This window comes from Plectrocnemia conspersa, unplaced genomic scaffold (assembly GCF_051122295.1).
Source record: "Plectrocnemia conspersa isolate PC_06_02 unplaced genomic scaffold, ASM5112229v1 ptg000001l, whole genome shotgun sequence".
Classification (NCBI taxonomy): Eukaryota; Metazoa; Arthropoda; class Insecta; order Trichoptera; family Polycentropodidae; genus Plectrocnemia; species Plectrocnemia conspersa.
Window position 1 is genome coordinate 21,406,659 of NW_028277165.1, and position 23,412 is coordinate 21,430,070.

The 23,412-nt window shown below is 31.7% G+C and overlaps 3 protein-coding genes and 1 pseudogene across 3 annotated transcripts; 2 read left to right on the forward strand and 2 right to left on the reverse strand.

Moving 5' to 3' along the window:
- The first annotated feature begins 1,198 nt into the window (after positions 1 to 1,198).
- On the forward strand, positions 1,199 to 5,328 carry LOC148239173 (uncharacterized). Its single transcript, XM_088191731.1, has 7 exons — positions 1,199 to 1,238; positions 1,693 to 1,800; positions 1,871 to 2,011; positions 2,080 to 2,196; positions 2,262 to 2,521; positions 2,586 to 2,697; positions 4,924 to 5,328. Coding segments are annotated over exons 1-7 (879 nt in total). The 5' UTR covers positions 1,199 to 1,236; the 3' UTR covers positions 5,063 to 5,328.
- Positions 5,275 to 16,310, reverse strand: Rad17 (Rad17 checkpoint clamp loader component). The gene is made up of 9 exons (XM_088191717.1): positions 16,203 to 16,310; positions 16,009 to 16,134; positions 15,653 to 15,947; positions 15,423 to 15,594; positions 15,225 to 15,353; positions 14,823 to 15,160; positions 14,558 to 14,757; positions 5,699 to 5,820; positions 5,275 to 5,504 (listed from the first exon to the last, which is right to left on the reverse strand). The coding sequence occupies exons 1-9, from the start codon at positions 16,227 to 16,229 to the stop codon at positions 5,351 to 5,353; spliced, it is 1,563 nt and encodes a 520-aa protein (XP_088047843.1). The 5' UTR covers positions 16,230 to 16,310; the 3' UTR covers positions 5,275 to 5,350.
- LOC148239175 (uncharacterized) lies at positions 10,135 to 13,605 on the reverse strand (annotated as a pseudogene).
- A 463-nt stretch (positions 16,311 to 16,773) lies between the features above and the next one.
- LOC148239176 (uncharacterized) lies at positions 16,774 to 19,241 on the forward strand. Its single transcript, XM_088188068.1, has 4 exons — positions 16,774 to 16,900; positions 17,157 to 17,461; positions 18,710 to 18,898; positions 18,982 to 19,241. Exons 2-4 carry the CDS (start codon positions 17,157 to 17,159, stop codon positions 19,118 to 19,120), a joined length of 633 nt encoding a protein of 210 aa, XP_088044194.1. The 5' UTR covers positions 16,774 to 16,900; the 3' UTR covers positions 19,121 to 19,241.
- The last annotated feature ends 4,171 nt before the right edge of the window (positions 19,242 to 23,412 follow it).

Genomic DNA, 23,412 nt, shown 5'->3' on the forward strand with positions numbered 1-23,412 from the left:
TGAAATTGATAGATTTATTGAATTACCTACCAAAGGTTTACACCAAAGCGATATGATACTCGCAATCCGATCGAAATCATGACAGGGCGTCATTTGGGGGAGGCAGGTGGGAGGCATCTGCCCCCCCTGAATTTATCCAGAAAAACGCATGTCATAAAATGAAACACTATGATTTTTAATGAAATTGAAAAATTAAAAAACGACCACTGACTTACCAACGTTTGCCCCCCTCCAAAAATAGCTGAAATAGCGTCCCTGATTCTAAACCAGAAAGGTTATCTTTCAAAAGTTTTTTAAAGAAAAGTTTCGGTATCTAACTCGAAAATATTTTATAAAACATGTCATTTCAGTTAAATCATATTGGAATAAATTTTACCAGTAAAATATAATTTATAAATTTCAACTTTTTCGTACATGGTAATATGTACATTTACATACTTATCGTTATTTATTTACATGGCATATATATAAATGTTACAGTGAATGTGTATTTTTCAGTGAAGTTATATTTTCACCAGTAAATATGTTTCTACTAACGAAAATATAATTTAACTGATAGGCGCTAGTGAAATTATATGCTGCTTTAAAATATCTATGAAACTCAATTTAACAATTGCGAAACGTACATTTGCTATTCAAACCCAAACATAACTATACAAATTAGCCAAACCCAACTTTACCTAATGCAATTTCTAAAACTAATCATAGTCTTAGAATTTACATTAGATCAAGTCTAAAATACAAACTAAGTCAACTCATCTCTCAGGAGAAAATAAGCGGAAGAAGAAGTACAGACAGACGTCGCATTTCATATATTGATCCATTGTTTGACTGCACTTCGATATTACACTACTTTTTAAATACGATAGCTATCCTTATCTATATTACCACAGACTTTTGATATGAGAGTATTGCTCAGATAAGTATATTCAAACCAAATTTTAGTCAGTAAGAGAACGTAAAAACAATTATTACTTCTCAGAAGCAGGCCTCTCGAAAGGAGGGAGGGGGAGAGGCAACAAATTTCTGGGGCCCGTTCGCCTTGCCACAATTTTTGGCCATAAAAACCAAAATAAACACATATAAAAATAGGTAAGAAAATTATATATTTTGTAAAATATTAAAATAACATGATTTTAAATTTGAATATATTTTTTAATTTATTTGGTATAAACCTGATGTGTACCTAGAATTTGTCAGTGTTGCCATATCAAAGCGTCGTTCGCGGTTCTCGGCATGTGAGTACATTTGTATATTTTCTAATTCAGTCATCATTTCCTACTCGAATGTGTTGTGAAAACGCGTAAATAAATAGTTTGCGAATAGGTTAATACTTTTTGCATATACTATACTTACGCAAGATCGCAGAACGCGAACATATTTGACCGGCGTCTTATTTATTTGACGTTTAGTGCTGACGCCAATAAAACATGTATGAATAGATTTTATGATCGAATACTTAACTATTGTTGACCGACAGTGTCTAATGTAATCGTTTCCTTAAAATTCAATTGGATATACGTTTATATTATAAAATAATATTTTTTAGGTTATTTTTATGTCATATTTCAATACGGCTTAAAAGCAGAAACGACTGATTATTTATCAAACGCATATAGATGTTTCTGTTGTTTGATGAACCTTGATACTGACAAACAATATACCCGTTTTACATTTGCTAATTGTTTTAAGGGCGCGTAATCACTCACCAGTTCCAGCATCAAACGACGAGAAGAAGAAAGTTAAAGAAAAGAAAAAGAAGCGCGAATCCGGCTCCAGTAGCAGCGATAGCTCTGGAAGGTGAATTATATTGCCCAAATTTTACTAAGTTTCAATTACGTTGATTGATGCTGAAGTTAACACTTTATAGTTCCTCCGATAGTAGCTCTTCGAGATCATCGTCTCGTTCCAGCTCCAGCAGTAGCGATGGATCGTCTTCTAGATCGTCATCGAGCTCCAGCAGCTCTTCGAGCAGCAGTAGCGGAGCTGATCGCCAGCGTCCGAAGCGCAAGTGAGTTTTTTTACTCTATTTTAAATTCTTAATACAAAATATGCATTTACAAATGAGTTTTATTACAGGCAAGTCAAGAGTAAAAGTCCTGCAAAAGAGAAGAAGGAGCGAGATCGCTCCGCTGAGAAAAAGAAGCCGACTCCGGCTATCGCGAACGATAAACCTAAGCCAAAAGGTCATTCTAGGTGAGCCGTTTATTCAATTTTTATTACTTCTTTTGGCAAAAATATTCAATTTACTTTTATAATAGATCGCCATCTCCGAGAGCCAACGCCAGAGCTAAACGCAGAGAAAGATCTCCGCCGCCTCGTCCCCTCCGCATTCACATCGGGCGTTTAACGCGAAACGTTACCAAAGATCACATTATGGAGATATTCTCTACGTATGGAATTATTCGATCGGTTGAAATGCCACCTGATCGCCTGCATCCTCAACTCTCGAAAGGATTTGCTTACGTCGAGTTTAATAGTCCGGATGAAGCTGAAAACGCGATGAAACATATGGATGGAGGTACGGTAATTACTTAATAGTCTCGTTTAGATTGAAATAAATAATAAATTAAATATATGAATAGGACAAATCGACGGTCAAGAAATAACTGCTGCTCCAGTATTGGTTCCGACGCGTCCTAGAATGAGATCACCCCAGAGATTCCGGGGACCTCCTCGTAGACGTTCACCGCCAAGGTGATTATTCTCTTTTTTGTTTATTTCAGTTAAATTAAGATTATTTAGGTAAAAATAATACTTAGTATATAAGAAGGAAAAAATCATAAAATATCAATATCAAATAATATAAATTGGACAAGTTCAATCAGCAATCTCAGCATAGTATGTGACAAAAAACTTTTTTTTAATGGGTCGCTAAGTGGACTTGATACATGTAGTCAAATTTCACATAAAAATATTATATTGCGGCCATGCTATTTTTTGATAAAAGTAACATTCTATATATAAAATGGTACTTGTTTTGCAATGAGGGAGGCTTAGTGCTCGCCCACTTTTTGCTGCCACAGCCAATTATGATGATCTGGAGGTATAATTGTATTAGCCTGTTTTCTTACAGCACTTTTATGACTGATGTGCTAGAGCAGAAGTGCGCAACCAGCCGATCGCGTAGCAAAATTTGGTTCATCCCCATCACGATTGTGAATTTTGAAAATAATTATGATTTTTATAACTTGATTTTATAGTCGAAGATGAAAAAAAGTATCCTGCCGTTAGGGCAAATTGCTTCGACTAGATTCGTGACTATCTGTTAATGAAGCGGATTAATGATCTAAGTAAGAGGGGACCCTATTTTGCGGTATTGTTCAACAACGGGCTCAAGCAATTCGACAACATCTCAATAATGGACTCTTTCTAAGAAATTGCTAATCCAGAGCAGTGTTCCAATGATAAACTTTATTTATTAAACGACTGATTTTAGAAATAGGTTTTATTCTGTTTTACGGTCCTGTTCTGTACACAATCAGCTCTATACTCTTCTAATTTTTGTGCTCATCTAAATTCTGTAAAAAAACTAAACTATAACTGCTGAACTGAGTGGCATCTTTATGAATGGACTCATGTTTTGGCAAAACACAAGAAGCCTTTTAGCGTTTAGCTTCAAAAACAACTTATCAAGAAAAACTATAGTTAACAAAGTAAACGTATTAGCAAATGATATTTGTTTACAGCTAAAAAGTGATTCTGAGGCTTGCGCATACTTTTCACTTTAGTTCGATGAATCGCTTGATGTTTGTGACACGGCGCAATTAAGTATATTTGCATGTTTGCTTTTTCCTGATTGCAATATAACAGAAGAGCAGTTGAAAATAGTTTCTATGAAAGGAACGAGCAAAGGTAAAGATATTTATAACGTTTTTAAACGCTTCATAATATCAGAAAAATTTCCTGTATGAAAACTCATATCTATTATAATGGTTTCTTGCATTGTGTAGGATAGATAACGATTTTCCAAATTTTATTTCGTATCACCAACAAGTACTACGCGCGAAATTCTTGAATTTGAATGATGTAATGAAAATTACAATAAAAATAATCAGTTCTATTAGATGTAAAGCGCTGCAGAGAAGAAGATTCAAAATGCTTTTGGAAGAAGTGGAGACACATCACACATATTTGCTGATACAAAGTGAAATAAGGTGGTTGAGCAAAGGATATTACCCAAATTTATAATTGAGAGAAAGATTGATAATGTGACCCATCTCCAAAACAAGGAATGGCTGTTAAAACTAGCATTTTTGACAGACCTAACATCTATATTGAATAAAATAAATTCAGAAGTACAAAGAAAATCAAGAACCATCGCTAATATTGTCAGTTAATTCGTTCAAGATAAAATTGAGACTATGGATATCAAATCTGCGATAAAAAGGATTTTACTTATTTTTTTAAATTTGAGAGAGTGAATATTATATCAACAATCAGTCGCCATAATTCAATACTTGACAATACAGTTGAATTTTTTCAGGTTTATATGCCATTTATTTCATTATTTCAACAGGTTAATCATCCAGGAGCTGAAGGCCAGAAGAGCGAATATACATTTTTATTTCACAAAATTATAAATTATATATCCAATGTGCAAATAAAATGCTGGTGTTAGTATTGGGTGGCGGTGTCAAATGAGGAAGAGACCAGATAGTTGTTCAGTTGTAGAAATAACGAGTTTCTCTTGTCTCTGGTTCCTTATGATCAACTGAGTCGAGTTTGTGACTTACCGTGCTTTAGTGAAGCATAAGAACAAATTTCTAATATAGATTATAAAAACGATACTCTTTTAAATGTAAGATTGATTAGTTATTTGGTATTTAGTAATGCTCATATAGCCATCGTTACCTCGAATGACTATGGCAAAAATAGATAGATTCAACATTTCTTTGTGCTAAAAATATATTTTTTTTTGAGGTATGTAAGGAATCGTCGTAGCCCTCCAGGACCAATGAGAAGACGATCGCCACCCCGGCCTCGCAGACAAGGCCGATCCCGCAGTCCTCAACGTCCTCGTCGTCGCCATTCAAGATCCTCATCATCCAGCTCGCGGTAGTCGAGCTTATCAACATTATCACAATCAAAGATTGTTCATTTTTCTTTATTTTATTTTTACATTAAACTTAATATATTTTAAGCACTATTTCAAAACAACCGATTTCCTGCTGTTTTGTTACATATTTTAAAATATTATTTTTGTAACACAGGATCAAGAAAGTTTTTAAATTGACGCAACTGATATTTTTGTTAGTTCAATTAGAAGAAAAATTATGTAAATTTCTTGTATTTATACTTTTAAGTAATAAATTCATTAACACAGCATTCCATTTTTAAGTTATAAAAATCATTCAATAAAAAAATCTTCCTCGTCAACAATATGTGAATGTTCTTTTGTCACAGCACTCTTAATTATTTCACAGTAAGTTTTAAAATCAGTCGCTAAAACTTTTCCTTGTATCAGTTGGGACTGGTCTATGAGTGGAGTTGTCTTCGGATCTCTAAAAGATTAAATATGTAAGATTTCAATTCATTAAATTTGAGCATATTTACATGTGTGATATTCATTTATGGTTAAGTATTAATCTATTCATAAACCAAGTATGAACTACTCATATAAACCTGCTATCAATGTAAAAAAGCTATATCCATTTCAAAAGTATTTAAAATATCCAGACATATGGACTTAACTTACGGATATGATATTTTCTTGTATTTCGATCCTTTTATGGGATGCCAAGATGACACTGGAGATTTATTTGAGATCATTACTCCGCTGATTGCCACTAATAGTCCATACATTTTACTATCCTTTTCCTAGAATAATAAGATATTAAAATATTTATAAGTCAGCTAGATAGCGAATATAGACACTTTCTAGTAGAGAATTTTCCAAGACTTCTTTAGTTTTGAAATAATAGAATGTTAATATACGTTTACTCCTTCAAAAACAATAAGTTTTTAAGTCTAGACATACACTGTTTGACCTAAATCCGCGAGGACTAGTTTCATATCTTAAATTATGAAGGATTTTGCGATTTTCCAGAAAATATATTTTTATAATCATTTAATATACAATTATACAAAATGTCCTATAAATTAAAGGTATTTAGTACTTTGTAATATTTTATCCTCACGTTTAGAATAGCGCCACATTACACGGAAATTCCGTCGCGACAAATCGGCAACGGAATTAGAAGTCACATACCATTTTCTGTCGCAGCTATTTATGAAGCTTTACAAGGTAGAAGAAAGCGTAAATATTGGGTACATCCCCTCAGTACCCAAAGAATAAATATGGGGCAATTCTACGCCTCGTGTTAGAAAATTAGACTGTATCCAGATAAAGCATTTCAATATTATCGTATATGTCAATTCAATCATTTGACATGCTACTAAATTTGACGAAGACATATAACTAAGAGAATTACACAATTTAGAATGGCTATATCTCCTGATGAGAGGCTGAGTATTATTTTGTGGTAAATTAAACAACATTGTATTTTGTTTTAAATTATTAAACTATTTGTTTTAAAATAAACTTAAATTTAAAAAAAAAAAAAAAATTTTAATTTGTGTTTAAGAACATTTTGATATTTTGTTCTTCAATTGAATGAACAGACTTAGGTGATTGTATTATATTTCTTGAGTCTCGATTAATTCAGGTGATTGTAAGTTCACATTAGACATGGATGAGTATACTTGGTGCACTGGTGATAATACATTCCCACTGGATTATACATTCCCAATGGCGCCAAGCCCTTTTGACCGGAGTTCAGTTATATGTTTATTGAATTTTAGTCTAGAGTCCAGGTGTATATCTAGGTATTTAACGCTCGCTCTCTATTCGATGTTATGCTTTTGTTCACTTTTCATAGGCGCAGGCAAGGGTTGTCTACGTTTGGTGAATATTATAGCTTCTATTTTGTCTTGATTAATTTTAATTCTCCATTTCATAAAATATTTTTTAAGTTTTCAAGGAATTTTTGAAGTTGAACTGCAATTGGTTTAAGACCATGAGAACTAGTAAGTATTGCAGTGTCGTCAACGTACATTAAGAGTTTAGTATTTTTTAAAATTGGAATATCATTAGTATATAGCAGGGTTTCCCAAACTTTTTCAGCGACGGAACACTTGGCAAATCCGAAAATTTTGACGGAACACTTAGCTTATTTTTTAGGTTGGGTAATTCATAATAGAATAAATAAATATAAAAAATGAAATTAAATAAATATCATTAATTTTATTAACATAAAAATACATATAAATAAAACTAGTAATGATTTTGGGTTCTTAAATTATAATTTTTTTTATATCAGGCACAATAATGATCAGTTGTATTCTCATATCTACCGTGGCGTCGAGTCTTTTTCTGTATTTTGATTTTGTTGCAATATATTTAGAAAATCCCACTTCGCATAAATTCGTCGTGGAAAACGGAAGTAAACAAACCAGAGCTTGTTTTGGATCATTGGGGAACTCTTTAGCCAAACTCACCTAGAAATCATTTAATGGCTGATCTTTATATTTTTCTTTCAAATCAGAGTCATTAAAATCCACATCCGCTGGACATCTTAAAATTTAAAACATAAACCTCTATGACAGTTTCAATTCGCATGAATAGTGATGGCCCTAGCCGCGCTGTGCGCGGCTGGGGCCATCATTGTTCGTTATTAATTAATTATTACTTTTGACACATTAACAACATAAATTCCGACAGGGAGACAGAGCACAAATGCTGGGACTCCCACAACACAAAAACTTTGACTTTGAGAGTCATTAATTAAATCAATTAAATTCTCACAATCTCTTGCGCTTAAGCCTACTGGTTTAACTGCCACGGAAAATGGATTCCGAACCCAGGAATTGTCCTTACTAGTTTTCGGAAAATATTCCGAAAGAGTTGTTTTCAAGTTATATGTGTTCTAAAAATACTTGGGAAACTTTTTCATCAACTTGAAAATTCAATTCATTTAAACTAATAAAAATAAATCTAAGACAGGAAAACAATCAAAATTATTAGATTCAACTGATAAAATCCAAAATTATATTTTTTTATCAAAAGATTCAATTTTATCTCTCAGATTAAAAATTGTAATACTTTTTCCTTTTAATGATAAGTTAACATCATTGAACTTTGTAAAAATATCCGCCAGATATGCTAGATGTATCAACCAGGAAGGATTTGTTAAAAATTTGATAAAATGATGTTGCAAATTATTTTGTGCCTTCAAGAAGACTAATAATTCATTTCGAAGTTCATAAAGTCTTGATAGAACTTTTCTTCTGGTTAGCAATCTCATTTCAGTATGTAATAAAAGTGCTTTATGTTCACTACCCATTTCATCACACAAAATTTTAAATAATCTGGATTGAAGTGGTCTAGATTTTACATAGTTTATCATTTTCACCGCTTCATCCATAACATTTTTTAAATTTGTGGAATTTTTTTAGGCAACAGGGCATGCTTTTGCAAAAAACAGTAACTGCTAGTAGCTCTTGTAGCTACTTTCAGGATACTTGACACAACACCTTTCATTTTTCCTACCATTGCATGAGTACCATCTGTACAAATATCAATACACTTTTCCCAGCTTATCTCTTGTTTTGTAATGTAATCATTAATACAGTTGAATATATCTTCTCCTGTAGTTTTTCCATGTAGATATGCACACATGAGTAAATATTCTTTAAAACTTTAATCATATGTGTAACGAACAAATACCAATAGCACAGCTAGTCCTGCGACATCTGTAGATTCATCCATTTGCAATGCATATTCACTGCAAACTCCAAGTCGACGAATTAACTCTTTCTCTATGCTAGTAGAAATATCTTTAATGCGTGGTGAAACAGTATTATTTGATAATTGTATTGCATCCATTTTTTTTAGTAGCCTGCTCATTAAGAACACATGACACCGTATCTTTCGCACATGGCTTAATAAGTGTCTCTCCAATTGTATGAGTTTCACCATTCAGTGCAATACGATAACTCACGCGAAAAGAAGGTTCTGTTGCATTTTCATTTTCAGTTTAAGCCATTGTAATCATTTGAAATTTGGACTTTTCTAGGGAGTCACGTTGTTTCTTAAAAAATTGCATGTCTTTTCCTTTGTAATCAGAGTGTGTCGTTTCGAAGTGCCTGCGAAGTATAGCTGGAGCCAAAAAACTGTTAGTATTTTTAGTATTTTTTGACACAAAACACACATTGCATCAGGAACATCTGAATTGCCAATATACGTAAATCAAAAATTTAAATAACTTTCATCGTACTTCCGTTTTGGTCTGTTCATAGATGACACTTGTTCTTTAATATTTGACTTTGAAGAAATCACAGCTTTTAGATTATTTTCTTCTTCAAAGATAGACGTATCAGTAGAAGTATTTGGTCTTTCTTTCGTCAAATTTCCTGTTTTCAACCAAAGATCCATGGGTAGTTTTTAAATAATATGTAAATTCTGTAATAATTGACTTATGAAACTTTTCCCTACAGAATTTATACACATCAATGTTGAATATTTAACACATATTTTCTAGCTTTTTTATCAGATTTATGAACAATTTTTATGTATTAGCAAGACTAACATTTTTTTTACTCCAAATTTTTGTGAAATATCTATTTAGGCTCCGCGGAAAACCTATTTTGTATCCGCGGAACACCAGTGTTCCGCGGAACATAGTTTGGGAAACCATGGTATATAGAATGAAGAGAAACGGGCCAAGTAAACTTCCCTGAGGTACACCAGCTTCGAAACAACATAGCTTCGATTCTTCAGGTAAGACCATAACATGTGGATAATGTAATAGGGAGTTCCGTATTTTAAAAGTTTATACATTAATCCGTCATGCCATACTGTATCAAAAGCCTTTTCATAATATCCGTAATATCCAGAATTGACGGTGTCGTGTGGTTGGTAGGATAATGCGTCAGGGATTTCCGAAAATTTACAGTAATATTCGTAACGTGCATATAATCAAAGATTAATTTACCGGATCGATTCGCACCGGGGCAATCCCATGTGTCTCGCGTTGAAGTCTCCGGTTAATATCACGGATTCTCCAAGACAAAACACACCATCAAGTCGTTGCAGAACGGTAGCGGGGGTATCCTTTGTATGGCAACGGAGCGAAGCGCGAATGCGATCGTTTGCGTCAGCAGCATAGTGGACTGCCACTCTTGGTCGGGCAGGCATGTGGACGGTGAAGCGTTCAGGTACGCCTTCAGCGTCCCAAGAGAACGCTTTCGCGTCTGTGCCTTTTTCATGGCGCTGTCGTATCGTGTCTATCGTTGCAGAATGGTAGCGGGGGTATCCTTTGTACGGCAACGGAGCGAAGCGCGAATGCGACCGCTCGCCTTAATTCACTATTCACAAGCCTTAATTCACAATTCAAGCTTCTAATTTGAGACCGTAACGAAAGTAAGAATTTTGTATCGCCATCTTCTCCTTTTGACGGTTGTTTTTTATTCATTGCATTGATTAAATTCTCTTGAAAGGGTGTCATTTTAGACTTTTTAATATAATGAGATGTTTCCGGGACTATTTCTATTTGAGTATAAGACAAATTCTCCTTTGTAGGTTTGTGAGAACTAGTTGATGGCTCTGAATCACTATCATTATGTAAGTCGTTAGTTGGAGCACCAACCGGAATGCTTATATTACTGAATGAGTTCTGCATTTCTTTTACTACATCTAAGAAGCGAAGCAACTCGATGTATGAGCACTTATGTTTCTTATGTGCAGCACACATCCACTCCTTGTAGATTCTTTTTTTTTTCTTTCACATAATAATATAACTCGTAAATACTTCCACTTCTTTTGGAAATCTTCAACTGTAAATTAAAATAAACACAATTAATCATAACAATATTCTGTTTCAGATATTTATTGATTGGAATGATTATATAATAATAATACAGGCGGCCCTTGACTTTCGCACATAATTGGTTCCTGAAAATGTGTGCGAATGTTGAATGTACGAAAGTCGAGGGAAGTAAAAAAAATTGAAATTGTGTGTATTTTAAAATATTTATTTATTAAGTAAATATAAGATGTTTAAGAGGCGTTTAAGAGACACGTTTAAGTGGGGTTTGCGGGTGTTTCCTTTGAAAAGTTATCAAGAGTTAACTGTTTTCCACTATTTTTTTTCTTTTCTTCATATAGTATTTTATGACATGCTATGTTTTTATTGATCGCCCTACGCACTTGAGATATGCGTTCTCCATTGGGATCACAATCTTCCATAATATTTAAAAATTTGTCAAGGTGCGTGAAGGCTTCATTCATATTTTTCATTGTTAAAGAGTTTTCCAAAATAAACCTGTCTCATCTACATTAAATATTTGGCTAGAGGAATATTCTCCATCTTCAATAATTTTGGATAATTAGGAAATAAATTCTTTTGCAGCATCTTTATCCGCATCAGCTGATTCTCCAGTAAATTTAATATTATGAAAAGAATACCACATTTTAAAATTGTAAAATCAACCGTTACTTGCTTGAAAAACCTTGTTAAAATTTTTTTTAATCTATCCTTCTAATTTTTGTGCAAACTAAGAGCTTTTGCTTGAATAATTGAAATACTCAGAGGGACATCTTTTTGATGTTAGTCATCGATCCACGATGACAAAGATTTTCCATTTCATCCATGTTTTTTTTTGCTGTGTTTTTTTGGAAACATATCTTTAAAGATTGCGGAAATATATCTTTATTTTCCACAATTTTGAACATATTTCTTATTTATATTTTTATTTTGCAAAATTGAACATATCGTAGACCTGTTTGTATCATACGAACGTCCGATTGAAGCAAAAGATTCACCGCTATCAGAACGTCTAATAATTTACATCTTGAATCGTGTGAAGTTTATGAGTCCTAGATTTATTTTTGTTCGTATCAACACAAGTTTTTCTGTTTCTCACTCGTGTTTATATTTTATTTAATTTTTTTTTTTAAAAAAAATTAAATTTAAAAATATTGTTTTTTTTTAATGTGCGAAATAGCGAATTGTGCGAAAGTCGAACGTCCGAAAGTCGAGGGCCGCCTGTAATATTTTTCAATTGTAAGATCAACTATCGCAGACATAATAAAATAAACTTGTTAAGTACTGCGGATAGTACTAGTCACTTGAAATGCCAGAGTCTGATAGGAAATTATGGTTACAGGTGGCCGAAGAATTTTACAGTTTAACAAATTTTCCAAATTGTATACGGTAAGCACATAAGAATTGTTAACCCTGACAACAGTGGATCAAACTTCTTTAACTACAAAAACTTTTTTCAATTATACTTATGAGAGTGGCAGATTTTAATTAATGTTTCATTGCCGTTGATGTTCGATCTTATGGCAAAGAAGCTGGAATATTTTTAGAAAATCAAATTTCGGACAAAAACTATACCACGAAATATTAAATCTAACAGGCACAACTGGTCCAGCGCTATTATTCGTACTGAAAGGCGACGAAGCCTTCGCTTTACATAAAAATCAAATGCGACCTTATCCAGGCAAAGCGTTAGATATTAAAAATGTACATTTTATTACTGCCTAATCCCGAGCAAGAAGATGTGTCGAATGTTCATTCGACATATTGGCCAATAAGTGGAGAGTGCTTTACATGAGCATTTATACGGAACCCGACTTTGCTACACAGATAGTTAAGTCAATGTGTCTTCTTCATAACTTTTTTCGGAGGAGAGATGATAGAATTTTCATGAATTACCAGACTTTCAAATGCCATAAATACAAGAGAATCATTTAAAAAATACTTTACGGAAGAAAAAAAATTAGATCAGCAAAACATTTAAATGAGTAAACCTAATATGTGCAATGCATATTATAACTAATGAATTTATTTTTAATTAAAAAATTAGTTATATTACAATCTTTCGAAATATATACTTTATATCTATCCAATGAACTGATTTTTTGAACATTTGGTAATGCGGTTTTAACCGTTATAAAAACCGCATTGCACCGCTCGGTACTAATCTATTTTTTTTATTATAATATTGAACATAACTTATAAGACAATTAGGTTATACCCTATTGTTATTGTGCATAAGCTTTAAATAAGCCAATAAAATAACAAACTTACCAATTTCTTGTTGTTTTTTTTTCTATATCACTCTTCTATTGTCGTAAAATATTTTTCCTATCTCTTCCCAGCCTCATTTCTTTGTTGTCCTATCACTGAAACACTTTTCTTTGGAATCCCAAATGTGTTGAATATCCTGTAATTATGCCCACGTGCGCATGCGATGCAGACAATGCGTCGAATTTCAAAACATGGGATGCGATGATGCCGATCTTACGTTGATGGAAGATTCCAACGGATTAATCGATCGTCCGCATGTGTTTGATAATAGTATATTATATGGAAAGACATGTAGTGGCATTCTGCTGCGGAAGATTGGCGACGGAATTTCTGCGTAATATGGCGCTGTCCATAGGGATTGCAATACCGGTATTAGGACAAAAATTTATCAGTATTACAAAATGAAATACCGGTATAACAATAACAACAAAAAAATCGCAAATCTGTACATTTTATTTGCTAACAAAGTTATCTCTTAGATTAGCACTACAAAAACCGATTCCCACATTGTTTCGCCTTTTGTCCGTGAGGGTGGGGTAATTTTAACATATGAATTTGCTTATCGTAAAAACACATGAAACATCTAATATTTGTTGACAAAATTTGTTGACAGAATTTGATCTTTTCATATTTGCAAAAGTGAAGAATAAATATTTTTGTTACTTTTAAATCGATAATAAATATTAATTATTTAAGCAAAAAATTTATTCTATGCAATTTATATCAAAATTGCAGTGGAATATTTAAAAAAAATCTGTTCACATCTCTCGTTAGTGTTGCTAATCATCAACCAATGGATGAGCAAGAATAACGATCATAATTCTTCGATGGTAAATAATAGTTAGATTTAAATGCCGTTTTTTATGTATTTTTATGCAAATTCTTGCATTTTAATTTTATTGTTAAACGACAAATGTTTAAGGATGTCGAAACAAAATGTGTCATAAAACTTACATTGTGAAACAATACTTTCAGACTTAAATACGGATTTCCTGTCTCTTTTCGATACAACGCTCTCGTTGCCCACTTGGTCTCTAAATAAGTTTTGTGAAATAGAAGAATAGCCGGAGAATTTTACATCTTGAAAATTGTTTGATATATTTATTTCATAAGGAGAAAGCAAATATTATATTGAAATTAAAATAACCGGGTACCCGTTAAATATGAAAATAAAAACGTGCGGGTACACGGTTCCGGTTCGCGCATTCCCATAAGAGAAGTAATAATTGTTTTTTGCGCTCTCCTATTGGTCAAAATTTGGTTTAGATGTGCTTCATTCGATTGTCACTTATTTGTAAGACGTAATATTGTTATAAGAAAATCTTAATATAAACGTTTCCATTGCGACGACGATGGAACGATTTTATTGCTTTTGATGTGAATTCTAAACAGGGACGTCATTTAGGGGCATATATTTTCTATTTTCTTAGTCATTGTTTTACTAAAATTTTTAAACTAACCTTCCAGTCGTTTACAAGACAATCTGCATCGCTCAAAGCGTCAATCGCTTTTTCCACGTAATCAATATTGGCAAAATGTGGTAAGTAATTCTCATGAATATAACCAATAAAAGACGATGACTGCATTTGAAACTGCTCTGCTATTCCACTTGGAGAATGAACATATTCATCACGTTCATCGGGATTATTTTTTTCTATAACTACAATACGTATGATTAGTTTTAATAATTATATTTTTATATCAATCGTATATTTTTTGTAGTACATTTTGGATTTAAGACTCTTCCTACTCCGTGCATTATAGTGACAATTTCATCTTTGCCCATAGACTTTAATTTAGGTCCGGAAACTTTTTTCTTCTTTCCTTTTGTTGCTTTACTATTTTTTGGCACACAATTTTGTAATTTAGATGCAAAACTTCCTTTTAGCGAAGCAAAATGTAAATTATTTATCGCCGATCTAATATCACCTGTCGACGAATTGATTACACTATCAACGCAATCCTGATCTGGTATTTTATAAACAGAACTGAATTTCTTATTCATTATTGTTGTTATTCTCTTCAGCGCCGCTTTCATATTCGTTGCATTGATAGGATTAAAACTAAAAAATACAAATTGTTATTACATGACATTTAAAATACAGTAGTAAATAAAAAAAATAAAACCTTATTTGATCAATTTTAAATCTTTCTAATACAGCAGGAGGAAATAAATTATATATCATATTCAAAGATCCAGAATTAGTTTCAGAGCATACGAATATTAAAGGCGATCTACCGTGATTTTGATATCTCCTATAAATAAATTATTATAAGAATATATAAAAAAGAAAGCTCTATAAACTTAATTAAATATATTCATACTCTAATACGCTAACAAATTGAGACGGTTCCTTTAAAAATATATTTGGAAAATCTTCAACGACTATTATCCTCGACACATTTTGTGCTAATAAAGACGGATAACGCGATGCTTTCAGTAAAAATTCAGCAAATTTCTCACTTTGCCTTTCTTGATACACTATTTGAGTATTACCTGGAAAATTTACAATTAAAAATTCACACTCATAAGTATATTATATTGTATAAAATACCCATTTCTCTAGTATATTCTACGTCCACTGGCGTAATCCATTCACTAATTCTAGCACCTAAATGCTTAATCATAACATTAACGGCCGCCGTTTTACCACACCCAGAAGGACCAGTCAATAAAAGCATTCCGTTACTAAATTGATAATCTTTCAACGATCTGACCATCCATTCTTCCAACTCCTTTACTTTTTTGGAATTCACAGCTAGTTCGGATACGTTATTAGGGGCGAATTTATTGATCCAATCTTGTGAAGCTAGTTCTTTGATATCATATTTTTTCTCGTTAATTTCCAACTGCAATAAATCACATTACATTGTATGATTTGAAATAAAATGGTAAATAATCAACAATTACTGTTAAATCTATGAAGTTATGCAATGCTTCGGGACTTGACTTTTTATCGTTTGATGTATCCAAGCAGATCTTTTTAGCAGGACTTTCCTCGCAAATATCAAACATCGATTTGAACCAATCATGTTCCTAATTGATAATTGATAATATAATAAGTACATTATATTTTATTTGTATAAGGTTATGCAAAAATATACTTTTTTAACAGCGCGTTGTCTGTTCATTTTAAAAAATTAATGAAGAATAGCTAGCAGTTGATGACGGCCATATTGGATTTTTTAAACTTTGACAGCTGATGTTTATTTGGCTTTAACAGGATAATATATGGCCATTGTGTATTATATATGCGCATTAGATACAGTGGTGTGCTGCTATAGAGCCGGTTCTTAAAATAATTTTAGTTAGTAGAGCTAGTTCTTAAAACAAGGACCTAGAGACAATACATAACAAAATTAAATGTTTAAAATATTCAAAAACGGAAATAAATATCACGAGATATGGTATTTTTTATTATGTCAGGTGAAATGTACAGATTTGTGCACAAATCATGTGTTGTAGTGACTGGCTGAATAACTGGCTTGCACTCGTTATTAGGCATACATCTAAGGTGACCAGATTTTGAAAATAAAAAGGCACACCAAAAATAAAAGGGTTATTAGTACTGCGGTAGCTAAAACAGATTATTTAAAAATTTTATTCAACGGACATCTCTAAAAAGTTTTTGACGAGGAGAAATTGCTACGGAAATTTTTTTTAGATGATTAAATTACTTGTCTTCTTTTTATCACTGGCAACATTTATTGCCTTATAGCAAAATATCGTTTTGACAGCTAGATGCACCCGCTGGTTACGTAAATACGTTTATATCCCAAACGCTCGCATCTGAGCCATAATCGTAAGTGAAAATTATATTCTAAACAATATTTACACAAAACCAAAATAATTAATCTCATACATAGTGCGAATTAACAGTCAAATCGATCGATAACCTAAAAATAAATGTCATATTTGGACTAGAAATTTGACAGATTGCCAGCGGTGGTGTGGTATTTACTTACCTATATGCGCAGTTATAATTATTTACGTTTTATATTATATCGAAATGATTATTCCAGTTAATTTGAAATGCAGTAAAGTTTTAAAAATTTCAGATGTTGCGCAACAGTCTGGTAGGTTTGGCAAAGAACGAGAGCTTGTTGAAACCATGGTTAGGCTCGTTCGGATCGTTGAGCGTACAATGCCGGCAAGAACATTTAACACCGGCTCCAACTCCCACCGAGCAGAGAAAGATATCTCCGTTTCAAAAGACGAGCAATTTAGCCGAGTTCGCCATAGCGAGGTTGGACGACTTGCTCAATTGGGGACGTAAAGGCTCCTTGTGGCCGTTGACTTTTGGACTGGCTTGCTGTGCAGTCGAGATGATGCACATGGCTGCTCCGCGATACGATATGGACAGGTATATTTGATATTTACATTTTAATTATAATGTAAAAACACAGTCGCTTAACAAAAGAAGTTCAAAATACTAAGATGAAGAATATGTTTATTAATTTATTTTGGTTAATACCTAGATAGAGCAATGTGCAGTGTACACTTTAAAACAATGTTTAAAAATCCTGAAGATAAAGGTTAATGAGTTTTTGTGGTAATTGATGGCTTTCGAAAGTTTGTGTGGTTATTGTGCATTCTGGGTGTTCTGCCTTATTATAATGTTTTGTTAATCCTTTGGGCGGTATTGCCGTACATGTAAGGTGGTAAATTTTTCACTATTTTGAGGTACCCCAGATAGTTATATATTTACATATGTAACTTAAGAAATAAGAAATAAAAAACGTTGTAATTTTTTAATTTGATTGCATGTAAATGATTTTTGTAGAAAATAATACATATAAATTAATGAGTACGAAATAAATGAACATAACAAAAAAATATTGAGAGCCTCTGAATTAATGTAAAAAAATCACAAAAGCCGAATAATATATGAAAAAATATGTAAAATAAATTAACGAAATTTAATGACAAAATAGTGTTAAATAAATTATTTAAACATACTAATACAAAAATGTGGTGAAATAAATGGAAGCAATAAAACGTTAGGAATTACTGATTTTTCTTATAATTTACTATAAATGCAATAAAATAATAATAAATAAATCATAACAAAAATAATTATGAATGCTTAAGTATTATCTAATTGAAGTTTATGAAATTTGCATTGAAATTCCATAAATAGGATTTTATTGACAGCTAAATAGACTAAATTGTGATCTCCCACATTGGCTTCGCCCAAAGTTGCAGAACGGCTTCCTTGTTATTGTATTCTTTGCCAATTTTTCTTATGTACAAGCAGAATTTATGCGACTGATTGGCTTTATTTAGTCTGATTCCATCTTTTTTCAGATATCACATGATTTCTGTGTATATTTGTATATATCCATTCACTGTCTTGAGATAAATAGAAGAACCGGTTTAAAATTTATGTTTTGTGAATAGTCATGAATATTGTAATTCAAAAGAATGACTCAAGTATTATAACTAAATCTAATATTCTTACTTTGGTAGAAGATTATTACTTACTTTATAATAAATTATGAGAATTAGAGTAATATATATTATATTAAATACAGAATATGTAAATGCTTCAGGTTGATTTTAAAGATGTTCTGGATAAACAATGTCAGCATTAATCTTATTATTCCATTAGATATGGTGTGGTATTCCGTGCTTCACCTCGTCAAGCTGACGTCATCATTGTGGCTGGAACATTGACCAATAAAATGGCTCCAGCTTTGAGAAAGGTATACGATCAGATGCTTGACCCCAAATGGGTCATCTCAATGGGAAGCTGCGCTAACGGAGGTGGATATTATCATTATTCATACTCAGTTGTAAGGTTAGTGACATTTTTTTTTTTGATTAAATTTATTCAATAATATAATATTATAAATTTATAATTAATACGTATTTTTCTTATAGGGGTTGTGATCGTATCATTCCTGTCGACATTTATGTTCCTGGATGTCCTCCGACAGCTGAAGCTTTGCTGTATGGTGTCTTACAATTGCAGAAGAAAGTCAAACGGATGAAGTCTCTTCAGATTTGGTATAGGAAGTAAATTATATTATTGGAATATGACGCTTTTATTGTATTTTCTGAAATACGACGCATACTCGAGTAGACGACTTGCGAATTGTTGATTAGAACATCTTTTTATGTAAATAAATATTATTATTAAAGATTTGTTGTTATTATTTAAACTAAGATGACTTAAAAACATAGTTTATCAGTTATTTAGATATTGCACTATAAATGCCATTTTAAACATCATTAAATTCTTTACCTCTTAGTACAAAACGACGGTAATATTTTATTTTTGTTTCAACAGAACTTTTCTGAGTACATTTTTGACTTAAATCATGGATCCGAAATAGTTGATGCATTAACCCTTTACGTGCGAGGAACAGATAAATACGCTACACATCGCATATCCCTCAAGTATGAGAAGCGGATATATCTCACAGTCAAGAAAAACAGGTCTTTGTCTCAAATTTAATACATATTTTTTTTTGTTTTACGATGTATAAGATGTATAATGATGTTATGTTTTAATGGCTTTCTACCCTCATTTAATTAATTCTAAGAATTTATTACCAAGAATCAGAACACATGTTATTTTTTTGTACACCACAAGAGCTCTGGAGGGAGTGACACAATTTTTTTTAGTCAAAAATCTGGCATTCCAATGAATTCCACATGTGCAATATATGTTTGAATATATATAATATATTTTATAGTTTGCATTCAGTTGAATTCTGAAGTCGAAGAGTATTGGTGTGCCTCGAATTTCACCGTTTATAATTTTAGAATATATAAAACAATTACCAGAAGAGGAAGAAAGATAAAGGACCTAACCAAAAGTCGAATATTGATAGGTTGGCATTTACCGACAAAGTATGAGGACAAAAAATACCAACGCAATTGTCAAGTGTGCAGTATCGTGCCCTCATCATGCAAGAAAAAGGGGAAAGGAATTTGCAGAAGGAGGCAGACTTCTTATTTTTAAAATAGATAATAATTTTTTTTTATTTTGAAGGTAAATATAGATGCATAAAGGACTAACTATATACAAATAAAAAAACCGTAATTAAATCTTCAACTTCATTTTTTATTAGATAATTGACTCATTACGTGACTTTTTATGAAATTTAATTCTGCACGTAAAGGGTTAAGATGAGAGGTATTATTCCGCAAACAAGACATATCTAATATTGCTTTATTTATTGTAAATATTTTAAAGTGCTTACTGCATATTTTATTTTAGATTATTTGGCATTTCTATCTTACATTTTCGATGCTGTAGATTTGTTTTTTTTTGTAATTTATAGCATTAAATATGTATGTATATTTAAACACATACTATTTCATTGTGTTTCTATATCTTCAATTAGGGAATGATTTGGTAAAGCACTTAATTTGATGATAACATCAAATATCGTCGTATGACCCATAGTAGTCAAGTTAGAATTGTGTGTAGCGCTACTTATATATATATGAAATTTCGAAAGAAGTTTGAGTTGAGTTTTCTTAAAAAATTAACAGCCATAGTTGGGTTTGAAACTCTCACTATTGAACTATCTTATGTGCTATGTTTAACTCAATAAAAATAATTAATTGGTACTAATGATGTTCTTACTAGGAAATAATCTGTTTCCGAACCGAGGCCTTGCATAGTTGGAAAAAGCGAAGCAACCCCTCTATATTAACTAGTTAGTAATTAGAATATACCTCAAGTCAGAGCTTGACGAAAGGTTTCCGATTTGGAATACACGAGAGGGGCTATACTGAGTATCGACCAAGACGATCCTAGGATGGTCGATACTTAGTGCCGCTTCAAGAGAATCAGCAGATGGTCATGAGTAAAACAGAGCGAAGCACCTTCTCTATATCCAAAATATTATATAAGTGCGAACAAAGCGTCCACACAACATTTGTCTGTAGCCAACTGTAGCCTTCAACTTGAGATACACAAAAGTTCAGTTGAACTTGCACCAAGCGAAGCTACTCTGAATACCGACCAAGACTATATTAATAAGACCGAGAAAGCCGCCACTTTGCACTTCACGTCAAACTCGTCCAAAATCCAAGAGTTAAATCTGATTTTCAGAGACGACTAGGAGACTATGTGACGTAGACAAGACTACAATAACAACACATATCTATACTATTTCACTAATCGTGCTCGATTGCTGTGCAATTAAAAATAATTTTTAATTATAATATTTTAAGAAATTTAATGCGAAAAAAATGTTTGGAATAAAAACCATTTTAGCCTTCAAAACGATAAAAATGGAGATTGGATGCTTTTACATCACACCACGTTCTGTTACATAGTTTTATTGAATTTAAGTTCCGCAGTAGCACAATAGGGCTACTAACTTTAGGGTTTGTGCTGTAATAATTCACGTTGAAAGTGTTTTTATTTTGAATAAATATAAGATATTCTCTATGAGCTGAATTATACAGACGATCTACCTCGGATTTGATTAATTATTTTTATATGAAATTATTTATATAGTAAATTAATTGATATTAATATATTATTAATTATATTATTAGTTCATTGAAGAAATATCAAAATTTCTTAGAAATATTACAATATATTTTTCATTGTACAGAAATTCAGATGAATGATAATTTATTTAATATTACTTATTGTGTTTCTGATTTTCTGTACAATACTTGCATTGGTTTTACAACATATTATTAATTTTATTGTTTTCGTCTAATAAAATATAATAAATGTCTAAACATTATCTAATCACAAACAGACAAATATTCCGAATTCATGAGCCGTAGCATTACGTACGATTACTCAATGTTTCTTTAACTGTTGTATATATTTTTTATTGTATTTTTCTCTGTATTATTAAAAGCATATTAGTACTGCTATTTCAAAAAGACACGAAATGAATCAAACACAATATTTGCAATCTGTAATCCACAGATAGCTCTGATACTATTCAAATTAAGATAAAATCCTATTTTTAATGTAATGTATAATATTGTACACAAAAATGCTATCGTTAATGAAATCATTGGTTTGAATTTAAAAAAAATACTCGTATTTTTTTGTTTTTAAAACTATAATAGTTTTATATTATGACACAATAACATTTAACCTTATCTATTTTGCGATTCGTACTAACGTTTATCATAATTTTTGTATGTATGAGTAAGTATTTAAACGTAATTAATAAAACTGTGATTATAATTTGATATCTATAATTAAACGCCACTATCGCAATTTCAATGTTAAAAGGGTAATTAAAATAATTGTGTAAAGTAATATTCGTATTTGAATAAGTTTTATTTCATTTTGTAAAGAGCAAGTTATGGATTGTAAGTTTGTGTTTTTGTTCCGAGCAACGGCACAAACGTTGTTAATATTAAACTATCGTTCATGGTGTTTTCAGACATTGATGAGGTTGACTCATATATGTACTTGTAATTTGATTACATTCCAAACACATACAATAGTATATTTTTTCGGATGTACTTACTGATATGAAATATCTGTAAGATGCATACGATACACGTGTATGTATTTATAATTTATGCAATTCTTTAATGAAGCAGTTGTGTTTGTATATGTACATTTCTTTATCAATGTTGACTTTTGAAAATGTGAGATAGCAAGTTTTTTTTTGTAAATGTAATAAATGTTTTTTTTAACATACGTTAAGTATGTAGCAAAAACCAGATATAACGAGCAATTTCTGATATAGAACGCATTACTCGAGTTTGATTACGGGTTTCGACCGTTTAGATTATCAGCAAAGTTCACAATAAACATTTATAATGACCTCCCGCGTTAGTGTTTTTGTTTTAAGAAAATAAAAACACAAATAGCGTGACAGAAAGTAAAAAAATGAATATAAAGTTCATATTTACTTTAAAAAATATATTCCATTAATATCTAGAAATATTTTTATTTAATGAAATTATATTATAAATATTTTCTTACTGCTTGATATATATTTTCTCAATGCTAATGATCAAATAAATTTACTGAAAATATATCTATTATATGACAACCAGCCAAAATCTACGTTTTTCAATTGATTTGTACAAAATTTTTTCCCATTTCGAGGACGCCGACACGATTTTATTGCTTTTGACGTGAATTTTTGACTTCTGAGAAGTGATAATTGTTTTTGCACTCTCCTATTGACCAAAATTTGATTTGATTATACTTTGACCATATAATATCTATAAGGATAGCCATCATATTTAAAAAATATTAGAAGTGCTGATAAACTATGGAGCAATAATAAATATGACGTCTGTATGTGCTTCTTCTTCCTCCTATTTTTTCTAGTGTTGAAGTTAAATTATATTTTCGATGGA

What these genes read in the sequence shown, in the direction of transcription:
- Rad17 (XM_088191717.1), bottom strand. Translation starts at nt 16,229, where the DNA reads ATGAACAGACAACGCGCTGTTAAAAAA. An exon ending in AGAATATACTAGAGAAATGG is followed by an intron (nt 15,595 to 15,652) that starts GTATTTTATACA and finishes TAAATTTTCCAG; the next exon opens with GTAATACTCAAATAGTGTAT. An exon ending in GTCTTGTAAACGACTGGAAG is followed by an intron (nt 5,821 to 14,557) that starts GTTAGTTTAAAA and finishes TTATTATTCTAG; the next exon opens with GAAAAGGATAGTAAAATGTA.
- LOC148239173 (XM_088191731.1), top strand. An exon ending in AGCAGCGATAGCTCTGGAAG is followed by an intron (nt 1,801 to 1,870) that starts GTGAATTATATT and finishes AACACTTTATAG; the next exon opens with TTCCTCCGATAGTAGCTCTT. An exon ending in GATGAAACATATGGATGGAG is followed by an intron (nt 2,522 to 2,585) that starts GTACGGTAATTA and finishes ATATATGAATAG; the next exon opens with GACAAATCGACGGTCAAGAA.
- LOC148239176 (XM_088188068.1), top strand. Translation starts at nt 17,157, where the DNA reads ATGTTGCGCAACAGTCTGGTAGGTTTGGCAAAGAACGAGAGCTTGTTG. An exon ending in CCGCGATACGATATGGACAG is followed by an intron (nt 17,462 to 18,709) that starts GTATATTTGATA and finishes TTATTCCATTAG; the next exon opens with ATATGGTGTGGTATTCCGTG. An exon ending in TATTCATACTCAGTTGTAAG is followed by an intron (nt 18,899 to 18,981) that starts GTTAGTGACATT and finishes TTTTTCTTATAG; the next exon opens with GGGTTGTGATCGTATCATTC.